Raw genomic sequence first — 24,797 nt, 5'->3', positions numbered from 1 at the left:
CAAAAAATACATATCTCATGGCAGTACTCGTACTACTACACGCAGTTGACTTGGCATTGGTTCAACCAAACGGCAATCCCACGGAGGGGCTAGGCCCCATTGAACCAACTCTAAGTGGGGCACACCACAGACACACAGATAGCTGTAATTCATGGGTACTTGTACTCCGATGATTTATCGATTTTGAAATCGATCAAAATGGCTCGTTAAACGGTCTACGAGCAGATGGCAATCCAATAATCAAAGTTATTGATTGTGCGATTGTTTGTTGATTGAAATGTCAAGTTAGAACCATCTCTAATGATATTTTGATGGAATATCGGTTTTTTATTTGTAAAATCGATAAACTAAATTAAATTATTCCATAAGACTTTTAAATGTGTTTAAGACAGAATTAATTTTAAGGATCACTTGGTCTCACAAGACAATATTCTTAATATTATAGAAAATTGGTATACCAATCGTAAATCTATTCTTTATAGAGCTACCTCTAAGGGAACCAAAAGATACACAAGAGATCCCTCTAGACTTAATGCATCTGAAATCCCATCACCAAAAGACTTAACCCACCTGAAATCCCAAACAATCTACATAGAGTACTCTCTACCTCTGGCATAGCTCCTTCTTAAGTCCGCCCACTCTCACACCCCTTAGCCACGGTAGCTGCTATTTTCGTCCGCACACACATCGGATCGATAGGAAATGTTGAGTACAAGTGTGTCCTGTAGTTGTTGCTGCTTGTGTTATTTCGGTTGCGTTGCGCAAATGGCAACTGGTCGTCATCATCGCTGATGGCCATGCGCTGTCTGGCTTGAGACCCACAACAACACCCCAAGTGGAAGCCAAGAAAAACTCTGAGTCACAAAACGGAATGAACAAGAATGGACATAAGCAAAAGGACTCTCTCCTTCACTATTATAGGCCAGTGGTGATCGGCGTAGAAAACAAATTAATCCGAAGAAAAGAGACATTGACAAATAAAACCACCTTGTATAAGTACATCATATAAGAACCAGGTATCCAGGTGTTGTTGCATCTACGTCACGCCTGTACTCTCTCATTCAAAACTTAAACATGGCAAGTAATATGGCATCGCTTTTGGGAATTCCTCCCCTTGCCTAAGTACACCTTTGGACCATAGTTGCTGTTGTTTTGCAGGTTGTGTCTGTCTTTTGGAACCAACTGAGCTTTCGGTCTAATAGAGACAGCAGCAACAGAAGAAGTAGCAGCTTTGGTTCTTCCAAATGGGAGAAACCCTCATTGGATCTTACTGCAGCGGCAAATGTGTTGTTGTCACAGTGGTGTGGTCTTTTATCGCAACAAAATGAATGGTAGAAAACGTATGGATAGAGAGGAGAACTGGTGTGTAGGGGGTCATCGCACACTCTACTACACTCCAACTCCATTCCTATCCCTCTTAGCACTCAATGCTGTGCCTGCCACTGCCAACCACCCACTCCTTGGCGTTCGTTCCGTTGCGTTCGCTCTTACGTTCGTTCGTTGCTCGGTTCGCCTGTTCATTCGTTTGTCTTGACATTTGCGCTTTGCCTTTTCCCCTGCACCGTCTCCACTGCCGAAGTGCTGACGAAGTGCTTGAAGAGGAGACAGTGGGTCGAGCTTTTGGTTGTGTGGTTTCGGATAAAGATTGTCGGCAAATTGAGGGTACGATGTGGTTAACGGGTTGGAGGTTGAGACCAACCATATATCTCTGCGAAATCGAAGTAATGGGAATCATTTTTGTATGAATTCTTAAATATATATACATATGCAAAATAAATAGAGCTTATAATTAGAGATTTAAAAAGGATCTATAAGAATTTTACTCATACTCATATCTATTATCCTAACATCATCCACATAGTTTCTTAAAAACTCCCCATTTGGTTAGAACTTTTTCCATTTGCCATGGCCATTGCATTTCGCACCACTGTTCGACGCTTAAGCGAATTTTCGTTTATTCTGATTACTACAAGCGGCTTGGAGGGAGGATACGAAAAGCAGGAAGATTGCCCATGGGCCGGGTAGGGAAGCGGAGGACAGTGCGGCTGTTGAGGCACAAATTCCAACTTTACTTTAACTTTAATGTTGGGTCGGGTCGGTTGGCTGCCTGTTCGTTGGACGTTGCTCTGAGTTCTCCATGTGTGTGTTTTCAGAGTAGTCGGTGCGACGATGTCAGGCGTCTCTGACTCTGACTCCGACTTTAGCGATATTCGCTGTTTCATGTGGAATACTCTACAAGTGAGAAGGTATTCAAAATGTTCCATGCTGCTTAGGTGGTGAGTGTGGAATAGGAGAGATAATTGTGGAGTACGCACCAAAACTTTGGCAGCCTCATCTTAGTTCCTCGTAGATCGATCGCTTTCATAAGGTATCGGTTATTCGGTTTGCCCTCTGCCATTTCCATTTCTTGTTCTTGGCTTGGTCTGGTGCCTGCGTTGTTGCTAGTGTTTCTGCTGATGTTGCCGGTGCTTGGTTGCAGTTGCAAGAGTCGCCAGTCGCCATCGTCCTCGTTTTTGTAGTTGTTTTTGCTTTTCGTTATGCATTTTTGGTGGGACTCCGCTGGTTCGTTGGTCTGTCGTTGATTTGATACGTATTTTTTCCTCCATCATCGTCGTCGTTGCAGTCGTTGCCGTCGCCGTCTTGCCTGCTGTTATACCAGCGCCAACCAACGCCAACGAACGCCATCGTATTCACCTTCGCCCCACCGCACACACACACGCGAGGGCATACTGGTATACGACATGTATACAGATATAACAGTCGTACATACAGACACTGTGTGGCTGCTTCTTTCCTCTGCCCTAGCTCTCCCCTTCTCAAACAGTCCTCATTCTTCCTCTTCTCTCACTTCTCCTCTCTTCCACTACTACTGCTGCCGCTGCTGCTGCTGCGGAGTTTCTTGTTTTCTTTTTGCTTTGTCGTTGCCGTCGTTTCTGCTGGCTCTGGCTCCTCTTCCTCCCCGCTTCATCCGACTGCCGCTCTGCTTGTCGTAATTTTACTGGATCTCTGTTCGTTTTCTTTTTCTTTTCGCTCTGTTCGTGTGTGTGCCTGTGTGCTTTTTCCCTTCTGTGCCGCTGCTTTCTGCTTCTGCCTCTGCCTCTGCCTCTGTCTCTGCCTTTTCTCCACCGAAATAAACTTTAATGCGAACCATTCGTTTGGTTGTGGGCTCCGTCCGCTGTTTCTGCTGCTCTGTTAAATTTCTGGTTAAATTTTGTGCGCAGTCAGCTCGCGATGCAGTTCGAGGCGGCCACTCAAACGGGGTTGGAGCTTGAAATGTGGTAGACGGGTGGGTTGGGTTGGGTTGGTTAAGGATCGCTTAAATGGGTTGAATATGGATTGGGTTACGCAAGGGTTTGGGCATTTATTAGAAATCAGTTTTTCTTTAGGGGAATATCTATTGATATTTTGGATCTCTGGCGATACAGTTGGTCAGGTAAGGAAATCACCTAGAAAATCCTTAGAAGCAGATCTCTTTCTAAAGATTCATTGGATAAAAGTAATTAACCTATTGACTTTTTTTTAGGAAACTAAACAAGCTCTAAAATATATTTTTTTAATCCTAATTAGATACTAAACTCATAATTTTATTGGGTATATCGATAGGCTTTAATCCTTTGCGCAGTCTCGCAGCAAGCTCTAATGTGAGGAAACCAAAATTCAACATTGCCGGACGGAATGCTGGCTGCCTGCATGCTGTTTATAGTTTCCACTATAAACCGTATATGAATTTTGCCATCGCTCGGTTTTTGGCACGCAAACGCACCGACCAACCAGCCAACCAACCCAGCTAGCAGGCCAGGCCAACACAACAACTAACGTCCTCGACAAGCCCCAGTCCAACAGTCGTCAGGCCGTCATCCACTTTGGCCCCTCCACCGCTCCACCCTGGCACCCGTCCCTGGCACCACCATTCGCTCGTTGGCCATACAATCTGAAAATATAGAAAAAGCAACAAAAACGCCGCCGACATTTGGGAAGTTCGTTCGTTCGTTAGTATCGCCAGAGCCAGAGCCTCGCACAGCAGATATGTATGTACAAATACGAACGAAAGCACCAACACACGCATACTATTCTCGTATACAGTCGTGCAACAACCGTACGTACACATACAAATTTATATATAGTCACCGATACAGGCGCACTGGAAGCAACGACGGACGAAATGCTCTATAGATATAGATAGATAGGACCGCGTCGCGTCGGGGGCTGATAATGGGGGATGGTTGGATGTGGCTTATAGGGAAGGTGAAAACGAAAGATCTTTAGGGGATAACTGCCATGGAGGGAGGTTTCTGGAAGCCAAACTAATTAGACTCTTCAATTTCATAATATTTACCACCAAAATCTAAGGGGATTCCTAAATTTAAGAAAGAATATTGAGAATTATTTGTTTAAAAACAAATGAAATTTAGGTTTTGAAAACCTTGTAGTTGTTAGAAAGATCTTAAATAATGGATCATGGAATTATTTTGAGGGACAGATTGGAACAATTGAACTAATACTGAAAGTTATCTCTCAAGAAAGATAATGTTAAGTTGATATGGATGATGGTCAATTTGGTCGAGTATTTGGTTATATTCTTTACTCTTTAAAAGATATTCTGGAAATAATTAAAACTTAAATTCGTCATATTCTACAGCATTTTCTATATTTTAATATCTACTATTCCATATAATAATAGTCCTCAGGGACGCAAAATGGATGGAATGTATATACTCTCAAAATGTTTGCTGAACAAGTGGATAACTGGATGGACTGGTGGTGGCCAAGCTCTCTGCCAGAGTGCTGCACATTGGAAATAGCTTGGAGACTTTGGCTGGTCAGTTGGCATTGGGACTTGGGGCACCAACATGCATACGATGCGGTTCTGTCGTCATCGTCATCGCCATCGCTATCGCCCATTGCTCGATTTGAATGCAAAGACGAAGAGTCATTGGAGAGCCGGCGGCGGTCGGCTCATTGCTGGTGCAGCTGCAGTGGCAACACACAGAGGCAATGAAAGTATACTAAAAATGGTCATTCTGTTTTTCCGTTTCGTGGATGTGGATGCAACGGATGTCGGCGTCCCGATGTCGGTGCTCAGCTTTTCATTAACACTCGTCTAACGGACACTCGTTTTGTGTTCTTCAACAAAGCCGACTATCTATTCTTTATTTTAATGATGTAATGAACTTTACTTACGTTGGCGGCAATTGAAGTAATTTCCAGGAGCTAATGTTAAGTACATCCTGTTTTGGAGCCGATTATCTATTGGTATAAGTAAAAATATCATTAAAATTAAAAAATTTTGAACAGATTTTACTTTAAGGAACCAAGACTCAAAATGGTCCTTAGATAAATCAATTTTAAAAAGAAAAACATAAATTCATAAATTCAAATTTCAGCTCATCTGTAGTGACTTTTCTTTTTGGAACTACAATACGCCATCTACTTTTTTGTATATGTACTAAATTCAAATAATACATGCCATATTTTACATTTTAGATGTAGTTGCAGTGTTTTTGGAGGAACCAAGACTCAAAATGGTTCTTAGTTGTCTGGAAATGTTTTAAATCCTCAAATAAATCAATTTTAAAAAGAAAAACATAAATTCAATAAATTCAAATTTCAGCTTATCTGCACTGACTTTTCTTTTTGGAACTATAATACGCCATCTACTTTTTTGTATATGTACTAAATTCAAATAATACATGCCATATTTTACATTTTACATGTAGTTGCAGTGTTTTTGGCTGAACAATGGGATGGTAACACTTGTTACAGTAATGGTAATGTATTCGGTATTTTTCCGGCTGGGAAATGTTGCGCATTCCATACACACTGTTGCGGTAACATTTACTTGAAAACTTAACCCTCTAAGACTATTTTCTAAAATAATAGAAGAAAATAATTCAAATAATTTTTTCTATAGTGAATTGCGGCTCCTGAACTCAAATATGTACTTAAAAAGAGTGTACAAGCTTTCGTTTACCTGTAAGGTGAGAAAAAGTGAATAAGTGCCTGTAGGCACTCTTGGGGCTCTGAGTATAAAAAAGTCATTTCCCAATAGCGAAGTTTAATTTTATTTATTTTTATGATACTCCGAAAAACAATTTTTGTTGGCTGAGCAACATAAATGCAGATTGCATTTAGTGCAAACGCACTGCGTTTGTGAAGTTTTACAGTACTTGCACCATCTTCTTTCACTTTCTCGACCCAACCAATCCGGAAAATGATTTAGCTGGTCAAACCGCAAGTCCGATATTGGATGCTTCGATTTTTCACCTAGTTTGAGCACTAGCTTTGAAGGTCGCTGAGAGAGTAGAGTCTGCATTCTCCGCTCTGTCAGACAGGATGGTGACTGGATTGTTCGTGAAGATCGATTATTGAAACCACTGATTGGACGACATGGATAGTTTTTGGTTTGAAATACCAGCAGACCAGCAGCAATCGATTCGCACGCATTGTTCCTCGACGATCATATTCAAGATTTCTGAATCGAAAAAATAGAAAAATAGCTGTAATGGAGTCTTGAGCTCCATTATTTCAGCTGGCAGCGTAGAGTCTCCTCGAAAGGCTATGTCATTGACATTCAACTGCATACATTGCTTTCGCCATATCATTTTAGTCGGCTCCTTTGTTATTGATTCAATACCTATACATAAATTATTACTCTTTTGTTTAACATATCGCAATTATGTTTGCTTACCAAAACCATTGAAGCCACCAGAATCTTCAATAGTTGTCAATGGCGATCTAGGCCTTTTTACGGTTTCCCGGGTAGACTTAGATTGTGTTATATTTTGCACATCGTCAACATTAGTGTCCATAAATGAAACGGTATTAGCATCCTCTAAAGCGGTGGTCAGAGCTTCTGCCACATTAAGGTCGTCGTCCTCGTCGTCACTTGATACATTTGACACTTCCTCATCCGACGGTACTGACTCAAGCAAATCCAACAACTGTTCATCAGTCAAGTCAGACAACTTGTAACGAACCCGCTTTGCCATTTATTCTAATATTTCAATTTCTATTAAGAAAAATCACACAATAAACACAAAAAAAACACAACAACTGCAAGTAGTTGAGAAAAAGCTACTAGCAACAAAATATAGCGTGGAACCCCAAAAGTGTCTCAAGACACTTATCACTATTTTTCTGCTACAACGCACATTTTTCTAATACTTGCATATCTGCAACTTGATTTTGATAGTAAATAAACTTACCTTTCTGGAAAAAAATTATGGACTGGATTGGTTTTATGTATTAACTTTTATAAGCAGAACAAAACACAAAATGCCGCAGGTCGAATTTGACGCGGGAAAAAACACATGTTCTGTGCATATGGAAATAAAAAGTACCGTTAAAAGCTTCTGAGAGCTTTCAAAGCTTCTTCACGTAATTGGTGTGTTTGTTAGTAACAGCCAAAAAATATTCAAATGATGTAAAAGCTCTTAGTTTTTTTACTAATGTGAATAATATAATAAGTGTCTCAAGGCACTCTTACGTGTTAGAGGGTTAAGGTAATTAAAAAATGCAAACTTGTAGAAAATGCATTTATCTATGATAAAGCTAAGTGGGCAAATCTATATAGCTTGAAATATAGGCAATATCCGATTTGCGCAATATCGAGTAGATCGCACAGACGTCCCTACGCTATATCGATATGGAGGGAATCAACCCGGAAGGTCTGGCAGCACCGCCATGACCAAAGACGCCAGAGGGCGCCAGGGTGGCCCTGATCGTAGAAACGATAAAGAGCGCGCTCTAAACGGTGCCGTTTGAATTGGGAACGCGCACTCCGACGAACGGTCGCGGAAAACAGAAGTATTCCGCTACGGGAACCGCGGACCGCAGACCGAATTCGGCCGAAGCAGAGCCGGATAAGGCTGAGGAACGGCCGGATAAGGCGAACGTCAGTCCGGATACCCGCGGATATCCGGATGCGGCGAAGGGGCCCAGGGCTCCCAGGAGGCTCCAAGGGCTCCCCGCTCTCGGAGAGGAAGACATGAGAGAGGCAGAGGAGACGGCGGGATTACGCCACCTGGTCCCGTTGCGAATGCTGTGGAAGCCAGAAGACGGTATAGGCAAATTGCTGCCGCCGAGCCAAAAAAAAAAATTGACAAGTTTGTTTTAACATTTCGCCACACCCCAATACTCCTGTTAGATCTCACTATAAAACGTGTATTTCAAAATTTCGCCCCATCCCCTTCCGCCCCCACTAACGACCAAAATCTGTGCATACAACAATATTGAGGATACGAGAAAACTAAAAACGCACAAACATAGAGAATAGCCATATCTACCAGATTGCCGAATCTGAATCAGATCGGATCATTTTTATAGCCAAAAGGAAATCAATTTGCAGTGGCTACGCAGCGCACGACGACACACTCAGACTGATTTTCTGTCTCTCTCACACGCACTCTTTGTCGTATCGTTCAATATTAGATTATTGAAACTATTGGTTGTACCTCAATGATATCAGTTGCCTAGTACAAATTAAAATAAATTTGCGAAGTTACCTTTATCCAGAAATGGTAGTACATTATTTTTAAAATTGAACGATGAATAAAAATGAGCGAACGAACTTATTCAGTAACTTGAATAATGTTTACCCGATACTCATCGACTCCATGAGTTGGATACGTGAAATAAAATACAATAGTCGGGATTAATTAATTCAGATTTATTTACTATTTAAAATAAATTATAGGTGATCTATGTATATATATGTGCAACCCAAAATATATGGTAACAAATACACTTATACTATTTGCATTCTTAAAATAATTTTATTACATTTTTGGATTCTCAAATGTTGGTCCTCTTGTGATGGCAATATCTGCATAGGGAGCGGATTGGGTAATATGGAGCACCCTAAATTTCTTCAATACAAGCAGGGAGTAAAACTTTTGAGCGGCCTGAAAAAAGCAAAAATACAATAATTGGTTAAAAAATTAAACTTTTTGTAGAAAATGCTGAAAAAAACAGTGTCGTCGCGCGCCAAGGTTAATACATCATTGATACTACTGGTTTTCTGTTTTTAAACAGGCTGTTAGGAATACACCAAACAATCTTCATAAACAATATCACCGACAAATATAAAATTGGGGTAATTCTGAGTGGTCACGCATTATCTATTATATAGTAACTAGGTGACCCGGCAAACGTGCCGTGTATATTATTTCTAGAAAACATTCTTTCAGTTCAAATGCATGGTGTTTCCAAATCTAAGCCGCATACAGGCAATGTCTGGCCTTGTGACTTATTAATTGTCATAGCGAATGCCAATCTAATTGAGAATTGATTGCATTTGAATTCAGTTGACACATCTGTATTAATCATAGGGATTCTTGGCTTCAATAACGTCTCTTATTAGTTTTTTAACGACTAATCGTGTGCCATTACACAGCCGTGGTGGGCTCAAATTGCGAAGCAGAATGGTTGGAGATCCAAACTTAAATTTTAAATGGTGTCCTGGCAAATCCAAAGAATTTAAAAACTCAATTAGATAATTCAAAGTTTCGTTGGTATCGCAAACTGCATCGATAGATTTGTATCACACCAAGTACCCAGGCAACAACTGTTGTATCTTTAAATTTAACCATTGACGTCCACATTTTTTGTTGCCAAAATCGCTCTTTCTGCCAGCCAATTATTTTCATATTGTGTATGTACATCGGGAAATATGTTACCGATGAGAGTATTTTGCTAGTCCGTCTGTAATTTTATGCATCCAGTATTTTCATATACAGCAACATTCCCATAGCCAATATCTAACAGATGTTTAGAAAAAGTTTCGGCGGATGGATCCTCAATTATTTTAACGCGCATGTTCACCGTCAGCTGTACTTTTTCAACATAACACCACAGTCGCGACCACAAGCGTTGATTTCATCGGCGTACGTCAAACGTGGAATAACGGGAATGCTAAAAATGACTAAAATGCTCGATGAAATTGTTGTCGTTTTTGGTCGAATCCTCTGCGTTTGTTGCGTTTTTGGTAAATTCCTCTACGCTTTTTGCGTTGTTGGTTAATTCTACGTCTGTCGACTATGTATCTGCGAGTTACTCTCCGTTCTAGTTGCCTTTGTAGATTTAGTTCATCTCGACTGTGATTCACGTAACTGCGCCAACTTAAACGCTCGTCTACATTTTTTTGTTGGTTTATTTATATATGTATCTCGAATGGTTCTAGATTTGAACTCAAATTGGCCTCTCTGCGTCTTATTGGCATTGCTCAAATATATTAAATTCTCGGGTTACAATGTTTGTTATTGAACTTCTCCGAAATGGCTCGAACGATTTTCTTGAAATTTGATGTGATTTGATGTAAATCTTGGTAAATCGTGGTCCATAGAGGGTATTTTTGTATACTGTATCTATTGTTACGTTTATACAATTGCCAATCAAAGCAATACACTCTATTGCATTTTATTCGTCCAACAGAGATAGTTCAATAAATGGCTCCTGACCATTACTCCCAAGTCCTACCGCCCTTATCTCCCACAGTCCGTCTGATGCTGAGCTATTGGCTACCGTCGTCGTCTACTACTACGTCTACTGTAGCGCAGGACTTCAGAAGTTCATGTGTAGAACGAAGTCGCTTGACATCTCGTCTGAGGAACTTCGTAAGGGATTAAGTTTGTTGTGTAAAATCGTTCGACGAGCCCAAAAAATTAAAAGTCAATCAAAACACATTTCCATATACTTTTGTTCTCAAATTATTTTCTAAATTGATTGAAACTCAGCTAATTTATCTAGTTGGCATATAATTTCATTAGCTTTGTTCTGAAAACGTCCAAAGTTCACTTTTCCGGTATTTTTATACAGCCATGCTCGGGTTTTCACTTACTTTTATGGATTACAAAAAGTTTCGTTTTTAGGTGCTCCCGTTTTCACAAATATTTTGTATTGAAATTTTTAATTTTCTAATGTTTAATTACGTTTTTAACCAAAACGTTTGGTTTTAATTTTCTCATCGATTCTGGCAACGAAAAACAGCTGATCTGAATACTTAAATACGTAAATAAACAGCGTCTTAAAAATTACTTTATTGATTGTTTTGAAGCTAACTTCAGAAAGTTCGCGATTTAAGAAGATCAACAAATCTTAGATACAATTCTGTATTAAACATATTTGACGAGCTCAGAGTAACAGCATGTAATAGAAAATTAAATTTCTAATGGTTAACAAATTAATTGGTGCACCTATATGAACCACAACGTTCCAATAACAAAGTCGAACTGCGTAAGCGGTTTTCATCGAAACATGGTGGAAACTCAGTTCAAAAATTCATCGGATTTGCTTGAAACTCGTCGTTTGGGGCTTTTGAGGTAACTGATTGCGAATTTGATGTCAGTTTTTGTTTCGAGATGTATCGAGTTCTTTTCTTTTCAAAAGCTCTATTTCAAGGGGGAAAATGTAGATGTAGCATGGTCGGGGAGTTATTCGTTTTAAGTGAATCCGACCCTATTGACTAAAACTGACTTCAAATTCGTAATTATTGACCCCGAAAACCACCGAGTGACAAGTGATAAGTTTCCACCATGTTTCGTCATATTGGTTTTTTGATTCGTGTTCAGGGCCCCAAAATACATAGGGATATGATAGAGATACTCTGAAGTGTTGTTGTAGTGCTGTTATTTTCGAGCCAGATTTGAGGTTCGGTTAAGAATTATGTAAATTAAAAATTGTGTAAAAAGAATGTACAAGCTAAATTGCCCTGGTAATGGTGGCATATTTGTTTTATCCTTTTGCAATTGTGATACATTTTTTTTTTAAAAAACCGAACTGTTTTAAATTTCGTCGAGGAAATAAAAACGGGAGCACAAAAAAAAATGGGAAAAGTTTTGCGAAAGTGAAAACCGGAGCCTGGCTGATAGTCATGTTTTGTTTTACTATTTTTTCCAATAAGAAAGATGATTCTTGATAAAAGTATTTCCTCAAAGTCTCTCTTAAAAGCCATCTTAGTTGTTTGTTAAGGAAATATAAAGTTATTTATGGAAGAATGTGAATTAATAAGTAAAAAGAAACATGGAAAAACAAAAAAATAGGTATAGAAACCTACATAAATCCTCTTTTAAAACAAATTAGCTGCTTTACGATATTCTGTTCCATTTCGTAGATTTTACCATATTACTAGATTAAGCCAAATTCAACTTCTGTTTCGCGTACGTTCGCGACCACATCCACATCCGCAGCCGTTACTTCGATTCGATCGATTTGCTTACATTTCCGGACCAACGATTCTTTAATACTGTTTCTCGAACCTTGGAGTAATGCGTCATCTGCTGCTGCAGATCCAGACCTCGTCTGATGGATCGCATAATGGCTGACTTACCGAAGATCCTCGTGCAGGATTCACCTGAATAAAACGTTTTCATCTGTTTTGGAACAACGGCCGTGTGGCCATCTGCACCAATAGGAGCCAACAACTGGTTCTTTTTTGAGGGCCCTTAAACGATTCGTTGCCACGCGCGCAATTTCCCGATGCATTTGGGCGGACATTTCTACCATTTTTGTGCGCGCAAGGACCGAGTTGGAGGACCTTCGGCAGCTATTCATTAGCGAGGAGCAGTTCATAATTATTGCTTCGTTTATCGACTCATACCGCATCGCTCGCTCGAGTGTTTATGGGAGGCAGCAGTAAAGGAGTCCATACAGAATTTGTATTGCTCCGTGGGATCGTCACTCGTTGTCTTGACGATCTGCGGACATTGTTCTGCCAAATCCAAGCTGTAATCAATTCTCTTTTCGGTATCCTTACACCAGGACGCTATCTAATTGGTCGTCTATGATTGCAGTTTCGATCTCATATATATAACAGGCAGAATAAAAAAACAGTTCTACGTCGAGCAGTCGTTTTTCTGTTTGCGCACCTGGCTTTGGAATGTTGCCACATTGCCGCTCAATTAAGCCCCTTCAAAATAAAAAAAATTCTACAATCTAAAACTTTGAAGCATAACGGGAACTGCTCATGATGAATTACATAAAAAAGCAAGAGCATTATAGACATATCCGACTAACCTCACCCTCTTAAGGAGACGTCGCTCGTAGCGAACAATAGAGATTAAATTCATAAAGAGTGAACATCACATTTATAACCGCTTGAAGGCATGTACTCTTACCTGCTTCCTTGAGTTCCCTATAGTTAGATGAGACAGCGCCAGGTTCTCTTTATTATTGAACTGTGATCTAACATCAATAAAAAGTTGAGCTGCTCTCTTATTCAATACTCGTTCCTCAAATTGTTCATCCGTTTCATTCTCCATCTGTTCTTCACTATGATTCTGTTCATGCAAATAATAGTGTATGTGAAACAATTTGATTCTAATGTAAATTTAAAAAAAATTTAGTTATACGTACTTGACCCTCAGACGGGGGAAAATCGTAGTTGTTCCAATCCGTTGAAATATCGCTGGGCTTTTGAAAGCAGTTTTCATCCGTATTGTGTCCTGTTTCGGCCTCATTAATTAGCGAGCTTATTTTATCGCTTGGAAGATTCGAAATATTATCAATTTCTTCCATGCTATGGTGCTGTGGAGTCATATCTCCATGATCCAGGCCAGCCGGCGTCGAGTCCCCGTGGTTAAAGTCGTCCCCCATGTCATGGCTTGTGTTTCTTGGAGTTAATGGCAACTCATTAATTGATGAAATTGGTTCCATGCCATTCAGAGATAATAATGTTGGACTTCTCATATTATCAAACAGGGCTGATTCACTTTGACCTGCATGGCTCTCTTGCTCTTTTGTGGCAATGTCCAGCGACACAGCAGATATTCCTAACAGTTTTTGGTGCTCCCTCATAGCTTCGGGCGCTTCTAAACTTTGGATAAGTGCATCTGCAATATGGTCAGATGATTGAAGTGAAGAAAACTCATTCTTTCTCTTTCGCCCTTTTTTATTTATAATAATAAGCGAAGTATCGTTTTCATGAGCATAAAACTCCAGTGCTAGGATTTCCATAGGCGCTACACTTGTGAAATCTTCTAACGACGTTGAATGTGATAATAATTGTCGATTGTAATTATTCAACAGGGCACGGGCAGGTATGGATCTGGATGGCAACGAAAACAGCTTCTCAACGCCTCCAGTTTCCTTCCAATACATAAGTCTAAGCAAAATGGAATACGTTTTAAAATTCAACACGAATACAATTTAAGTTATACCTTTTTGTAGGCGGAGCAAGATCGAGAGTGGTCAATATATCAGATGTATCGGCTAATTGAGCCTTCATCTCTTCTCCTGAAATATTTTTGATTTCGTCTATAATAAGTTTTCTCTTGCGCTTGGCCTTTGTTACGCCTTTATAAACAGTTGCATCAATGGGTGCCAGTGCAAAGCCTTCATCTTCATTTGGAACAAGCGTCAAGTCATTTAACGCCGCACTATCAGACACGTTGGCCTCTTCAATTAAGTTATTATCTTTAAATAATAAAATAGTTTTGAAAGCTGAATAACAATATTAGATTTATAGATTCATGTATACTAACCGCCATTGTCGTCAGCAACTGAGCTCGGAGAAGGAAGATTGTTAAAGTTATCAATACCATCATCATCTGAGTCATCGGGCATGTTTACTACAGCTGTATCGGTTTTAGTTTGCTCTGCTGGTTGGGTTGGCTCCCCAAATAGGTCGTCTTCAAAGAGTTCTGGTTCTAAATAAAAGAAAATACAGGGGAAATATATTGATTATGAAATAAATGATCTTCGGTTTTTGGCTAAGTTCACATAAACGAATGTACAAAGTCAAACTTGAGTATTGCCAGAGCAAGTAATTTTGAGTTTTCTGCTAAGAACTTATCCATTACGATTTTTAAAGACCAAATCAAATTATCCTCGCTCTCAGGCATCGAATTTATCAAATACGGAGCATATTACTTGGCTGTATAGTTTTAAGCCACGAACCAAATCAATTCCATGAAAGGTTGAACAAAACATCTCTGTATAACCTGAGTCTTCATGTCAAGCTACTAATCTATAAGACCATAATGAAACCCATGTGGACCTGTTGGATTCCAATGTGGCTCTGCCAGCTATTCCAGCGTCTCCAAAGCACATCTACACCACTCCATGGTAATCCACGAAGAACACGGAGTCCCTTGTGTCCAAAGAACCCATGGTGCGCCTAGACAGACACACCAACCGCCTTGCCGTGAAACCTGCTTGATAACAGCACCATCACCCGCCGTCCAAGAAGATATCACCCGCTGGACCTTCCTTATCGCTATGACTGAATCCCCCAAACTGTCCTAAACCCTCTCTTTAACTATCCTTCCCTTCAGATATACACAAAATACAATGTAAATATTAATATCAACTAATTATAATTGGCTGACTGTTCTATAGGACAGATTGCAAACATAAAAAAAACCCGCTTTGATCAAAACACAAACAAAAAACTACAGTGGCCAATTGGGCCTCGGTAGCGGCAGTTAATTATTAACTTCCAAAGCAATAGAGATATCTTTAGTCGGGTTTTTTTTTTAAATTAAAATTTTTGTGTAATGGCTTTGATTTTATATTTGAATAAAACTTGTATAAATTAATCATATTTAGAAGAAGAACCAATATTCGAAATAAGTGTCAGGCACATCCAGATGCTTTATTAAAAGCAAGCATCTTCGTACATACAAATTGTTTTCTCTGATGAAATTGAAGACCCTTTGGACAATGAAGATATCAAATACTATCCATAGTATTTCTCCTGGAATTTGTTCTTGTGTTGTTCTCTCCTTGTTTCTAGGTTCAAGAGCTTTCTCGGGCATCATACCAATAAGAAGGGAAATGGTCATTTAAAATTCTGTATAAATTCCCCGATTATCTGGCATGTCCAGCGTTTACAAATAGCGAAAGTTACTTTTCTTCAGAAAATGTTGACGTTAGCCGCTGTGGGGTATTCCTTTCGATCCCTTTCCGCTACCATTACTGAACTTTCCAGCTTAACACAAACTGCAGCTTGTAGATACCAACAATGCTTCGGATGAGAGTTCTTCAACAAATTTCTTGGCAATCTGTTGCTTTGCGTTTACTTTTTGCAACACTCCAAAAGTTATATTTCTAAACGGCCAACATTTTTAGAAGTTGATTTTTCCATTAATACTCGTGTATATCTAGCCACTATTAACTGTTTTCTTGTTTCTACCACATTTTTTCCACTTTTGTGTAAACCTACAAGCAAAATTTATATAAGTCTATTTAGAGCAGAGTCAAAACACACAATTTTCAATGGCAAAAAATTCTTTGTTCGGATCGCTTAGTCGTACCATCATAAAAAAAAGGCTCCGTTTTGATACTGATATTGTGCCTAATAAATGAAATTATTTGAAGAGTAGCAAGTAGTATAATCCTGGTGAATATGATAAGTTATACTTCACGAAAGACAGTTGTACGCTACCATGGGCTCGTTGTTAATACACTTAATTTTAGCGTTTTGGTTTTAGCGTGTTTAACATTTGAGTGGACCAAAGTTGTACAACAGTTTAAAAATTACGTTCGTTTCCGAAGGACAACTTTTTGGTTTTTAATTCTAAAACAGATTGTAAATATTTTATGAACTTACGGCCAAACGAATCTCCAAAGCCATCGCCGTCTAGTCGATCTCCGGATATTTCTGCCTGGGTTCCTCTTGCATTTGGATCATCTGACTCTATATCTGCTAAGACGTCACTATCGAAAAGCTTATCCTTTAAAGAATACATTTTAATTAGTATTACTTGTTTATATGATCTAATATATAAATATATATATATAAATAAATAATATATCTCGTGTCACAAGCTTTTTTGCTAAATTCCTCCGAAATGGCTCGATGAATTTTTGTAAAATTTTGCGTGCTTATCGGTTAGGTGTGCGCATCGTCCAACATCTATTTTTTGGGTCTGTGTTTTGGGTCGTGTATATACAGTCAATCCAAGGCAGACTGAGTGCTTTTATCACCGGACCATTATCATTTCAAGATATACGTAACGTAGATGGACAACAGTATCCAACGTATAAAGATGCATGCCTTGCACTAGGCTTGCTAGAAGACGACAATCATTGGGACAGTATGCCTGCTGAAGTATGCAGCATTAAACTGCACAGGAACACAAATTCCTCTACTATTTTCTATAGATATGACTACATGTTTTCCGGACATTCCAAAAAAAGTACCCGAACAGTGGTGTGATCGGGATAAAAAATAGATGTCGGGCGATGCGCACACCTAGCCTATAAGCACGGAAAATTTCACGAAAATCGGTAGAGCCATTTGGGAGGAGTTTAGCAACAAAGACCTCCCAAAAAAGATGACATATGTACATAGGTGCCCGAAGAGTGGTCTGATTGGGATGAAAAATAGATGTTGGCCGATGCGCACGGACAACATTGTTGTCCCAAAACCAAATAAAAAACTTACTATCGCCCGTGCCAAAATAACCAATTATCTCCCGGAACGATATTAAGGAAAAAATTTTAGCTTTCACCATTCACGAACAAAAAACTAATTGTCTTTACGTGCGGGGGAAATTGGACTCATAAAATGCCAGTTGAACGAAGATTATGGGGAATATGCACCATCGATTTCAACCATTACATATTGGACTGCTGAATTTAGGCGGGACCGGAAAAGCACTTTTGACGAAGGCAGTACGGGCCAGAGATGCAGCAACACCAGAAATGGTATGATATGCAGGGCCCGAAGGAAGCGGGGTGGAATTTCGAAATACACTTGAGCAGGTGCGATATCACGGGCGTGTGGATACCAAACTTGGTTGCTCTAGCTTTTATAGTCTTTGAGATCTAGGTGCTCATCTTAGGCGACAGGCAAAGCCGACCATTAAACGTGTAACAAACTTGATACAGTGTGATATCACAGGAGTCTGGATACATTTCGTCGCTCTAGATCATATAGTCTCTGAGAACTAGGCGTTAAACAATCTCACATCTAATATACCACTTTACTCATTTTGAGTATCGGGTATAAAAACATAGGAAACACAAGAGAAAATAGAAGTAATGAGCGAAGACCTCAAACGACATAAATTTTAGCACCAACAGCAATTCCACTAGATTTTAAAAAAAATTAAACACAAATTAAAAATCGTAGATTTACATATATAACCTTATATGTCAACTCCGACAAAAACTTATAGTATATTACAAAAGTCATGTCACCAAAAATAATACAATGGAACATACGCGGATATAGGAATAACTATAAACAATTACAAAACACTCGGAACAGCATACAACCCTCAAATTATAGCCCTACAGGAAACTAATTAAAATTATAACTAATTACAACTCGCTCCCAATTCCGGTTAACACCCTATATTGCAACAACAACATCATTAACGCATTTGGGGGCACAGCTCCCCTGATAAGCAACTCCATCTCGCATACACCAATTCCAATTCCCCAATGCTACCATAAAGTATAAAAAAAAGCTCAACATAATTTCCGTCTACATCTCCTTAAAAAATCAAACTTTAGTGCTGGGTGACTTCAACAACAGGTACCCTTACTGGGGCTCATCTATGGTCAACTTCAAAGGTAAAACAATAGCTGCATTTTTAGACCGCTCAAATTATATCATGCCTAACGACAAATCCCCCACCCCATTCATAACACACAAAGAATTTACACACATCGATCTATTGATCTATCTATTGGAAGTAATAGACTATCTACACGGAAGCGACCACTTTCCTATTTTATTATCTTTATTCAACAACCCATCCGCCTCAAACCAGCCTTTAAACTCAAAAATGCGAACTGGGATCTCTTTAGGATAAACATAATCAATTACACTTCCAAAATTCAACCAAACAACAATGTCAACTGAGAAGGCGCTTTAATTTACAAAAATAGTAGCTCAGAGTTCCCATCTATCTATTCCACAAAACACCACCTTTACCCTGCCTCGTACCTTTCCCTAATTGACCAAAGATCTCGAACTCCTCTAAAGAGGCAAAGTCGACAAAAGGAAGAAGCTCAAACGGGATATACACAATTAAAACAATATAGAATATAAAAACTATTGCAAAATTAAAAAGACCAATTAGGGAAGCCTTAAAGAATTTGATGTTCGAATTTACTTCCCAATGCAGACCCAACCCGAACCTGCTCTAATACCAGTCGTCCCTGCAGCATTCACACCTCTAAAAATATCCTATTGTGTCTATTGTCTATTGTGGACAACAACTTTTTTCGTTCCATCTTGTGCCACAGGCTAACTATGTTAAATTAATGTAGAAAGTGTATATTAACTAATATACACTACTGGCCAAAAAAGAAAGTACATCGGTGTCGTGCTAGTTTGTTATAGAATAGCTCGAATTTTTGTAAATGAATGCATGCCAATTGTTTATATTTTGAAAGGTTAGTCTTTATTTAATTCTATCCTTACATTTTAGCTTGATGGGCATTTTCGGTCAGGTCAAAATAATAAGTACACTGGTGATATTTATAAATTTTAAAGGATTAAAAAAAAGTTGGCGGTACTGCTGAAGAAAAGAAGACTTCAAAAGAAAGGAAAAGTCTCCGGGAAGTTGCGAAAAGTGTTGGAAGTGTTCAGAATGTTATTTTGTTAAAATCAAAAGTGCTTACTGAAAATCGAGGATGGAAGAAATCATTACAAACAACGGACAACTGCATTATAATTCTTGCAAAAAAGAATCCTTTCGTGTCTTCCAAGGCCATAGCCACTCAAATTGACAAAGAAATACCAGCTTTAATGGTTCGTCGGAGACTTCAATATACAGACATACTAGAACGTATAGCCCGAAAAGTTTTTTTACTCCGAGTAAAATATTTGAAGATAGGGCAAAAAATTGTTCGTAAATAATTTGGCATGGTCTGGGCCAGATGGGTCTTAAATGTGGAATAATACACAACGAAAATGGTTAAGAACGGAGGCCGGTGTACAGGTGTCTGGGACTGTTTTTCTTGGCATGGTGTTGAGCCGGTACATTGCATATCTGATCCTGTCCCAATTCAGGTATTCAGTTGCTGACTAATTGGATTAATAGCAATATACATGTTTCCACCATGTCGAGATTGATACTTAAATAACTGAAGATATTAATTTAACTCAAGCACGGAGAAAAACGATGAAATAACAAAAAATAATTTTCTTAGTCATTTAAATCGAAATAAGCTTGCCAAAATGGGGTAGAATAATAAAAAATTTAAACAAATTCATTTTTAATAGCTATTTTCTTTAATAAGCATAAATAGAATAAATATATAAATACTCAGCAAATAAAGGCAAAACAAATTAGTCGGAATCAAAAGTCTTAGGGTTTAAAATGGTTCCTTTTGTAATAAAACAATAAAATATGAGGATTCAGCCCGATTCGACAGCGTTTAGAGGTGCTGACTTAAGGTTACAGTTCAAAAATACGATCTTTGGCCAATGGCTCCTATGCACAGTGGGCGAAACGGCCAATCTAGTGGCATTAAATTAATAACAAGCGTAATTTAAGAGATATCTTAATTAAATTTGTAGTTTAGCTATTAACAGTACCAAATTTCAGTAGAATCGGTCAACCATATCAAATAGATACGATAGTTCTGATCCTTCAAAATATTTTAAAATACCATTCCAAAGATAGTTTACTAGTGCAACTTGTGTAATTTTAAATATATTTAAATGCAAATATCAAAACTATCGGACCAAAAAATAGAAAATCTCTAACTTTTTTATCCAACTCTATATTTTTTTTGGAAAGCCTCAATGACAATTTTGATAACTTTGAAATTAAAGGAACAGATGTAAATAGAAGAGCAGCTTTAATATCTTCCATCGTATTTTTACGTAAAAACTTTCGGGTGTGAGCATTTTACTTTTGCGTTTCTCAATAAATCGTAGCTTGGAAAAATATTTGCGTTTTAAGATTTAGTTTTCGTTTTGACTAGCTTATATGCAATTTTCGTGAATTGCCCATCTACATTAATCGCCAAAGCTTCCTCATTACTGAATTAAATAGGAAGTTTGGGATCACTGCTAGCTCATTTAATTGTTTTGCCACGACCTCTGCTTCAATGATATAGCTTTAGAAACATTTCTCCCAAATGTGAAACTTTACCATTACATTTTTTTCCATTTTTGCAGCAACGTGCTTAAAAATGTTCTTATCCTTCTTGCATTTCTTTGTGTTGTTCTTGTGAATAATCATTATTATTATACAAATTTGAAAATATGTAATTTTCAACCGAAATAGACTTCTTGGTAGCCACCGTTGGGCATTTCGCCCACTGTGCTATGGGAGCTATACTTTATATCTCTCGATCAGATTGCATTTTTTTTGTTATTTAGGATGTTAAAATATAATCCAGCCCCCAAAATTTCAAAAATTTCAAAATTTAGATATATACGTTTTATAGTGAGATCTAACAGGAGTGTGGATACCAAATTTGGTTGCTCTAGACTAAATAGTTTCTGAGATTTGTTGGATGGAATGGGGTGTGGCGAAATTTTGACATAAAACGGTCAAGGTCCGATATCACAGGAGTGTGGATAGCAAATTTGGTTGCACTAGCTCTTATGGGTTCTGAGAAATAATATTTTGCAATTGGCAAAACCGACCATAAAACCTGTGTGTTAGAGAGACACCGAGCGAGAGAGAATGAAATTGTTTTTTTTTTTATTCTGGCTATAATAATTATACGATCTGGTTCAGATTTGGCACTCTAGAAGATATAGTCATCCCCTACGATTCTGGGTTTTCTGTTTTCTCATGTCTTTCTGACAGACAGACAGGGCACAATCGAATCGGTTATTGATGCTGATCAAGAATATATATACTTTATGGGATAGGAAACGATTCCTTCTGGACGTTACACACATCCATATTCACCACAAATCTAATACACCCGAATTCTCATTTTGAGTATCGGGTATAAATATCGTTGCAACTTATTTAAATGACAGAAAAATGCAATAATTAAATTCTGTCAAATTGAATTGAGAAACCTCATGCGCGTACTGATTACATTAAATTGTTAGAGTTAACTCAAATCTATTTAGGATTGGTAATTTTTCCGACTCCCTGGACGAATGCACCATCCACGCTGGATGTATAAGGCGATTTATACCTTTAAAATATATATTTTTTGAGAGAAGTTTAAGTTGACAACTCGAGAAGAAAAATATTTCGCTATAAATTAGCAACATTTAATTAAGAACATTTTTTTTTTGCGCGCGGCAGAACGACCTCTGCCGAGTCAGCTAGTATCTATATATAACTATATAAGTTCTCGAGATATACTGATGGAACAGTATACGATTTTTTCAACATAAAACTTTTAATGATTTCAATGTTTGTAATTAAGGCTGCGAGGTCCTGACAGAGTTTTTTTTTGTAGTGAAAGTAGAAACTCAGAACTCAGAAACATATGTACCTCTAATTTTAACTGAAATTCCAACCAAAAGTTCCAGATTGTGTTTTACGCGTCAACATACATGCGTATACAATGAGAAATTGTATTAAAATCGAAAACTATTATTTTATGTTTTTTTATAGCCTACTTTGAATGGATGTTATTTATATTCTATATATGTATATTTTACTTACGTTGATATTTGTAGACAAGGATCCCCGCATAATTTCAGGCGTTTCAGCTTCAAATCCAATATCACCAAATCCATCGTCGTGCAGTGAAATTGACAGGCTACCGTAATCCTCCCTCATTGTTATTTCGTCAGCTCTAGACTGATTTATAGAGAACTGAGCTTCAATGTCTATGTCATTCAACTCGGGTAAGGCAGTATCAAAGTCGTGAAACACTTCAGGTAAAGTTATGGCGTTAACATTCGCTTCTCTGTGGCCTTCTGGTAAGTCGACCATGCCAGGTCTAAATGCCATCTATACAATAGACAAGATTGAAAATTTGTATACATGTATACATTTGACTGACAGATGAATCAAATTTGAAATACTTTACCTTAATTTTAACAAATGCTTCATTGCAATCGGCCAGCAAATATTTAGCTTTTCTTGAATAAATGCGCACAACACCCAGCAACAAATGGCCAGATGTCCTTAACGCCAATTTTACTTTTGGCTGTAATATGCCTTCCACTGATTTTTCTATATTAGTTTCAAACACATGGGCTTTTGTAATTTTTTTATCCCAATGAGCTGCTAACCAAATCTTGGCCAGCGGACCTTTTTTGGCCAAAATAATGTGTTCATAGAACATTTTACTCTCACAGTGGCGACGGCTTTATTTATAAAAAATACATTCACATTAAAACCTTTCCATACAACAGGGATGTATTTGCAGCAAACATACAATAGGCCATATGATAGTGATGACAAAACATAATATGTTATCGTAATTACTTGGGCATAGATTTGAAACGATGGAAACGAAATACGTAATAATATTAGACTTTTCCAACGGACTAGCTACGTATGTAGATACAGACTCAGAGACAGAGTCAGGGAAAACCATACAGTGAGAGCGAGCGTAATAATATTATGACGTGCCACATATTGCAGCAGCAGAACTAAATAAAGAGAACGAGTTGATCAGCAAAATGTCTATTAAAACGCGATTTGGAAGACAAGTACAATAAAATAAAGTTGCTGTCTATTATTTGACAGAAAATAATAGTTCGAGAAGAATACCAAAAGCGCGGAGAGTTCTTTACAAGATACAAAAAGTTTGTATTCTCATCAGTCCACAGAAAAATGCACATCATATACAAATGCATCCAGCCAGAACGTAAAATAACTTTAGAACTGCTGCGTGACGTTTACCAGCACTAATTCATAGATGTCCATCATGTAATCTTCCGTTTTTCAGCAAATTTAGCAAAGTCTGATGTTATTGTTAGAGCACTTGTGGTTTTTCGTAAATACTGATACTAAATACTAATCATAAGAACTCATATATGCATACAGATGATTATTTATTAAACATACCACCATAATTTTCTGCAGTCTCCGTTTTGTATTGTTTCTGGTGTATCTGTCTATTTTTGGTTATTTAAAATTTGAATTTTAAAATAGGATCTGAAATATGTCTAGGCGCGAACTATTTTTTATTGCCAGCTACTGTTATTTTGGGTTGCATTTGAAAACCATTGGCTAATATTCGCATAGAAACGTGCGGCTTATAGGCTCTGCACACTGAGTCCATTACGGGGGAATGGTGGCATTTTTGACAGATGTGAAATTCCGACTCGCACTGGTAGCATCCACCATCCACCACCGTCAAAAACAGCTAATGCCAATAACAAGTACATTAATAGGCTCTGCACACTGAGCCCATCCCGGGGGAATGGTGGGATTTTTTGACAGATGTGAAACTCCGATTCACACAGGCACCATGCGTCAAAAACAGCTAATTCCAATAACAAGTACATTAAAATTGCGTGGATTATTTATTCAATTCTTTTTCTTAATGGATGAGGAAGATATAGAAAGTATTTTAGCATACAGCAATAATCGGAAAAGGTCTTGATACCCCCACCACAAAAATAATATAAAATTGTGCTATTGTATTTTACACAATATATTAAATATGCACAACAGCTCTATTAATGAAAATTTGTAGCTAGCAAGAAACGAGGTGCGTGAACAGCCCGCTAACAGCTAGAGTTCTGCTGACTTTAATCAGTGAACAGATACGATCTGCAATCGCAGAATATTGTGTAGACCGTAAAGAAAATAAATAAGTTGAAATGCTCGTAGCGTCAAAACCTTACGAAACATCCCAGAAATGGATTTTGGATGGTTGCCTGTGGGAATAGACTTTTGCGGACAATCCCAGTAATGAATGGAGTCCAGTGTGATGGGGTTATAAATGTAAATGATGCT

The 24,797-nt window shown here is 38.2% G+C and overlaps 1 protein-coding gene and 2 long non-coding RNA genes across 3 annotated transcripts; 1 reads left to right on the top strand and 2 right to left on the bottom strand.

The window, feature by feature from the left end:
• Positions 1–1,043: 1,043 nt before the first annotated feature.
• LOC117185677 (uncharacterized) lies at positions 1,044–2,457 on the bottom strand. Its single transcript, XR_004471159.1, has 2 exons — positions 2,316–2,457; positions 1,044–2,232 (listed from the first exon to the last, which is right to left on the bottom strand). It is a non-coding gene; the product is annotated as an uncharacterized lncRNA (long non-coding RNA).
• A 657-nt stretch (positions 2,458–3,114) lies between these two features.
• Positions 3,115–4,642, top strand: LOC26533458 (uncharacterized). The gene is made up of 2 exons (XR_001451923.2): positions 3,115–3,433; positions 3,524–4,642. It is a non-coding gene; the product is annotated as an uncharacterized lncRNA (long non-coding RNA).
• Positions 4,643–8,754: 4,112 nt separating this feature from the next.
• Positions 8,755–23,288, bottom strand: vtd (RAD21 cohesin complex component verthandi). Its single transcript, XM_033380689.1, has 8 exons — positions 22,915–23,288; positions 22,545–22,835; positions 16,547–16,670; positions 14,478–14,642; positions 14,154–14,409; positions 13,351–14,098; positions 13,113–13,274; positions 8,755–8,903 (listed from the first exon to the last, which is right to left on the bottom strand). Exons 1-8 carry the CDS (start codon positions 23,170–23,172, stop codon positions 8,778–8,780), a joined length of 2,130 nt encoding a protein of 709 aa, XP_033236580.1. The 5' UTR covers positions 23,173–23,288; the 3' UTR covers positions 8,755–8,777.
• Positions 23,289–24,797: the final 1,509 nt, after the last annotated feature.

The sequence above is a fragment of the Drosophila pseudoobscura genome, chromosome 2 (genome assembly GCF_009870125.1).
Source record: "Drosophila pseudoobscura strain MV-25-SWS-2005 chromosome 2, UCI_Dpse_MV25, whole genome shotgun sequence".
NCBI lineage: Eukaryota > Metazoa > Arthropoda > Insecta > Diptera > Drosophilidae > Drosophila > Drosophila pseudoobscura.
Note: the sequence above shows the minus strand (reverse complement) of the source record. Positions and strands in the feature narration are given on the sequence as shown.

Bases quoted from the DNA above. Each gene is read 5' to 3' on its own strand.
- vtd (XM_033380689.1), bottom strand. From the start codon at position 23,172: ATGTTCTATGAACACATTATTTTGGCCAAAAAAGGTCCGCTGGCCAAG. The intron at 16,671-22,544 runs GTAAGTAAAATA...TATTCTTTAAAG, and splicing joins CCTTGTCTACAAATATCAAC to GATAAGCTTTTCGATAGTGA. The intron at 14,099-14,153 runs GTATAACTTAAA...CATTTTGCTTAG, and splicing joins CTTGCTCCGCCTACAAAAAG to ACTTATGTATTGGAAGGAAA.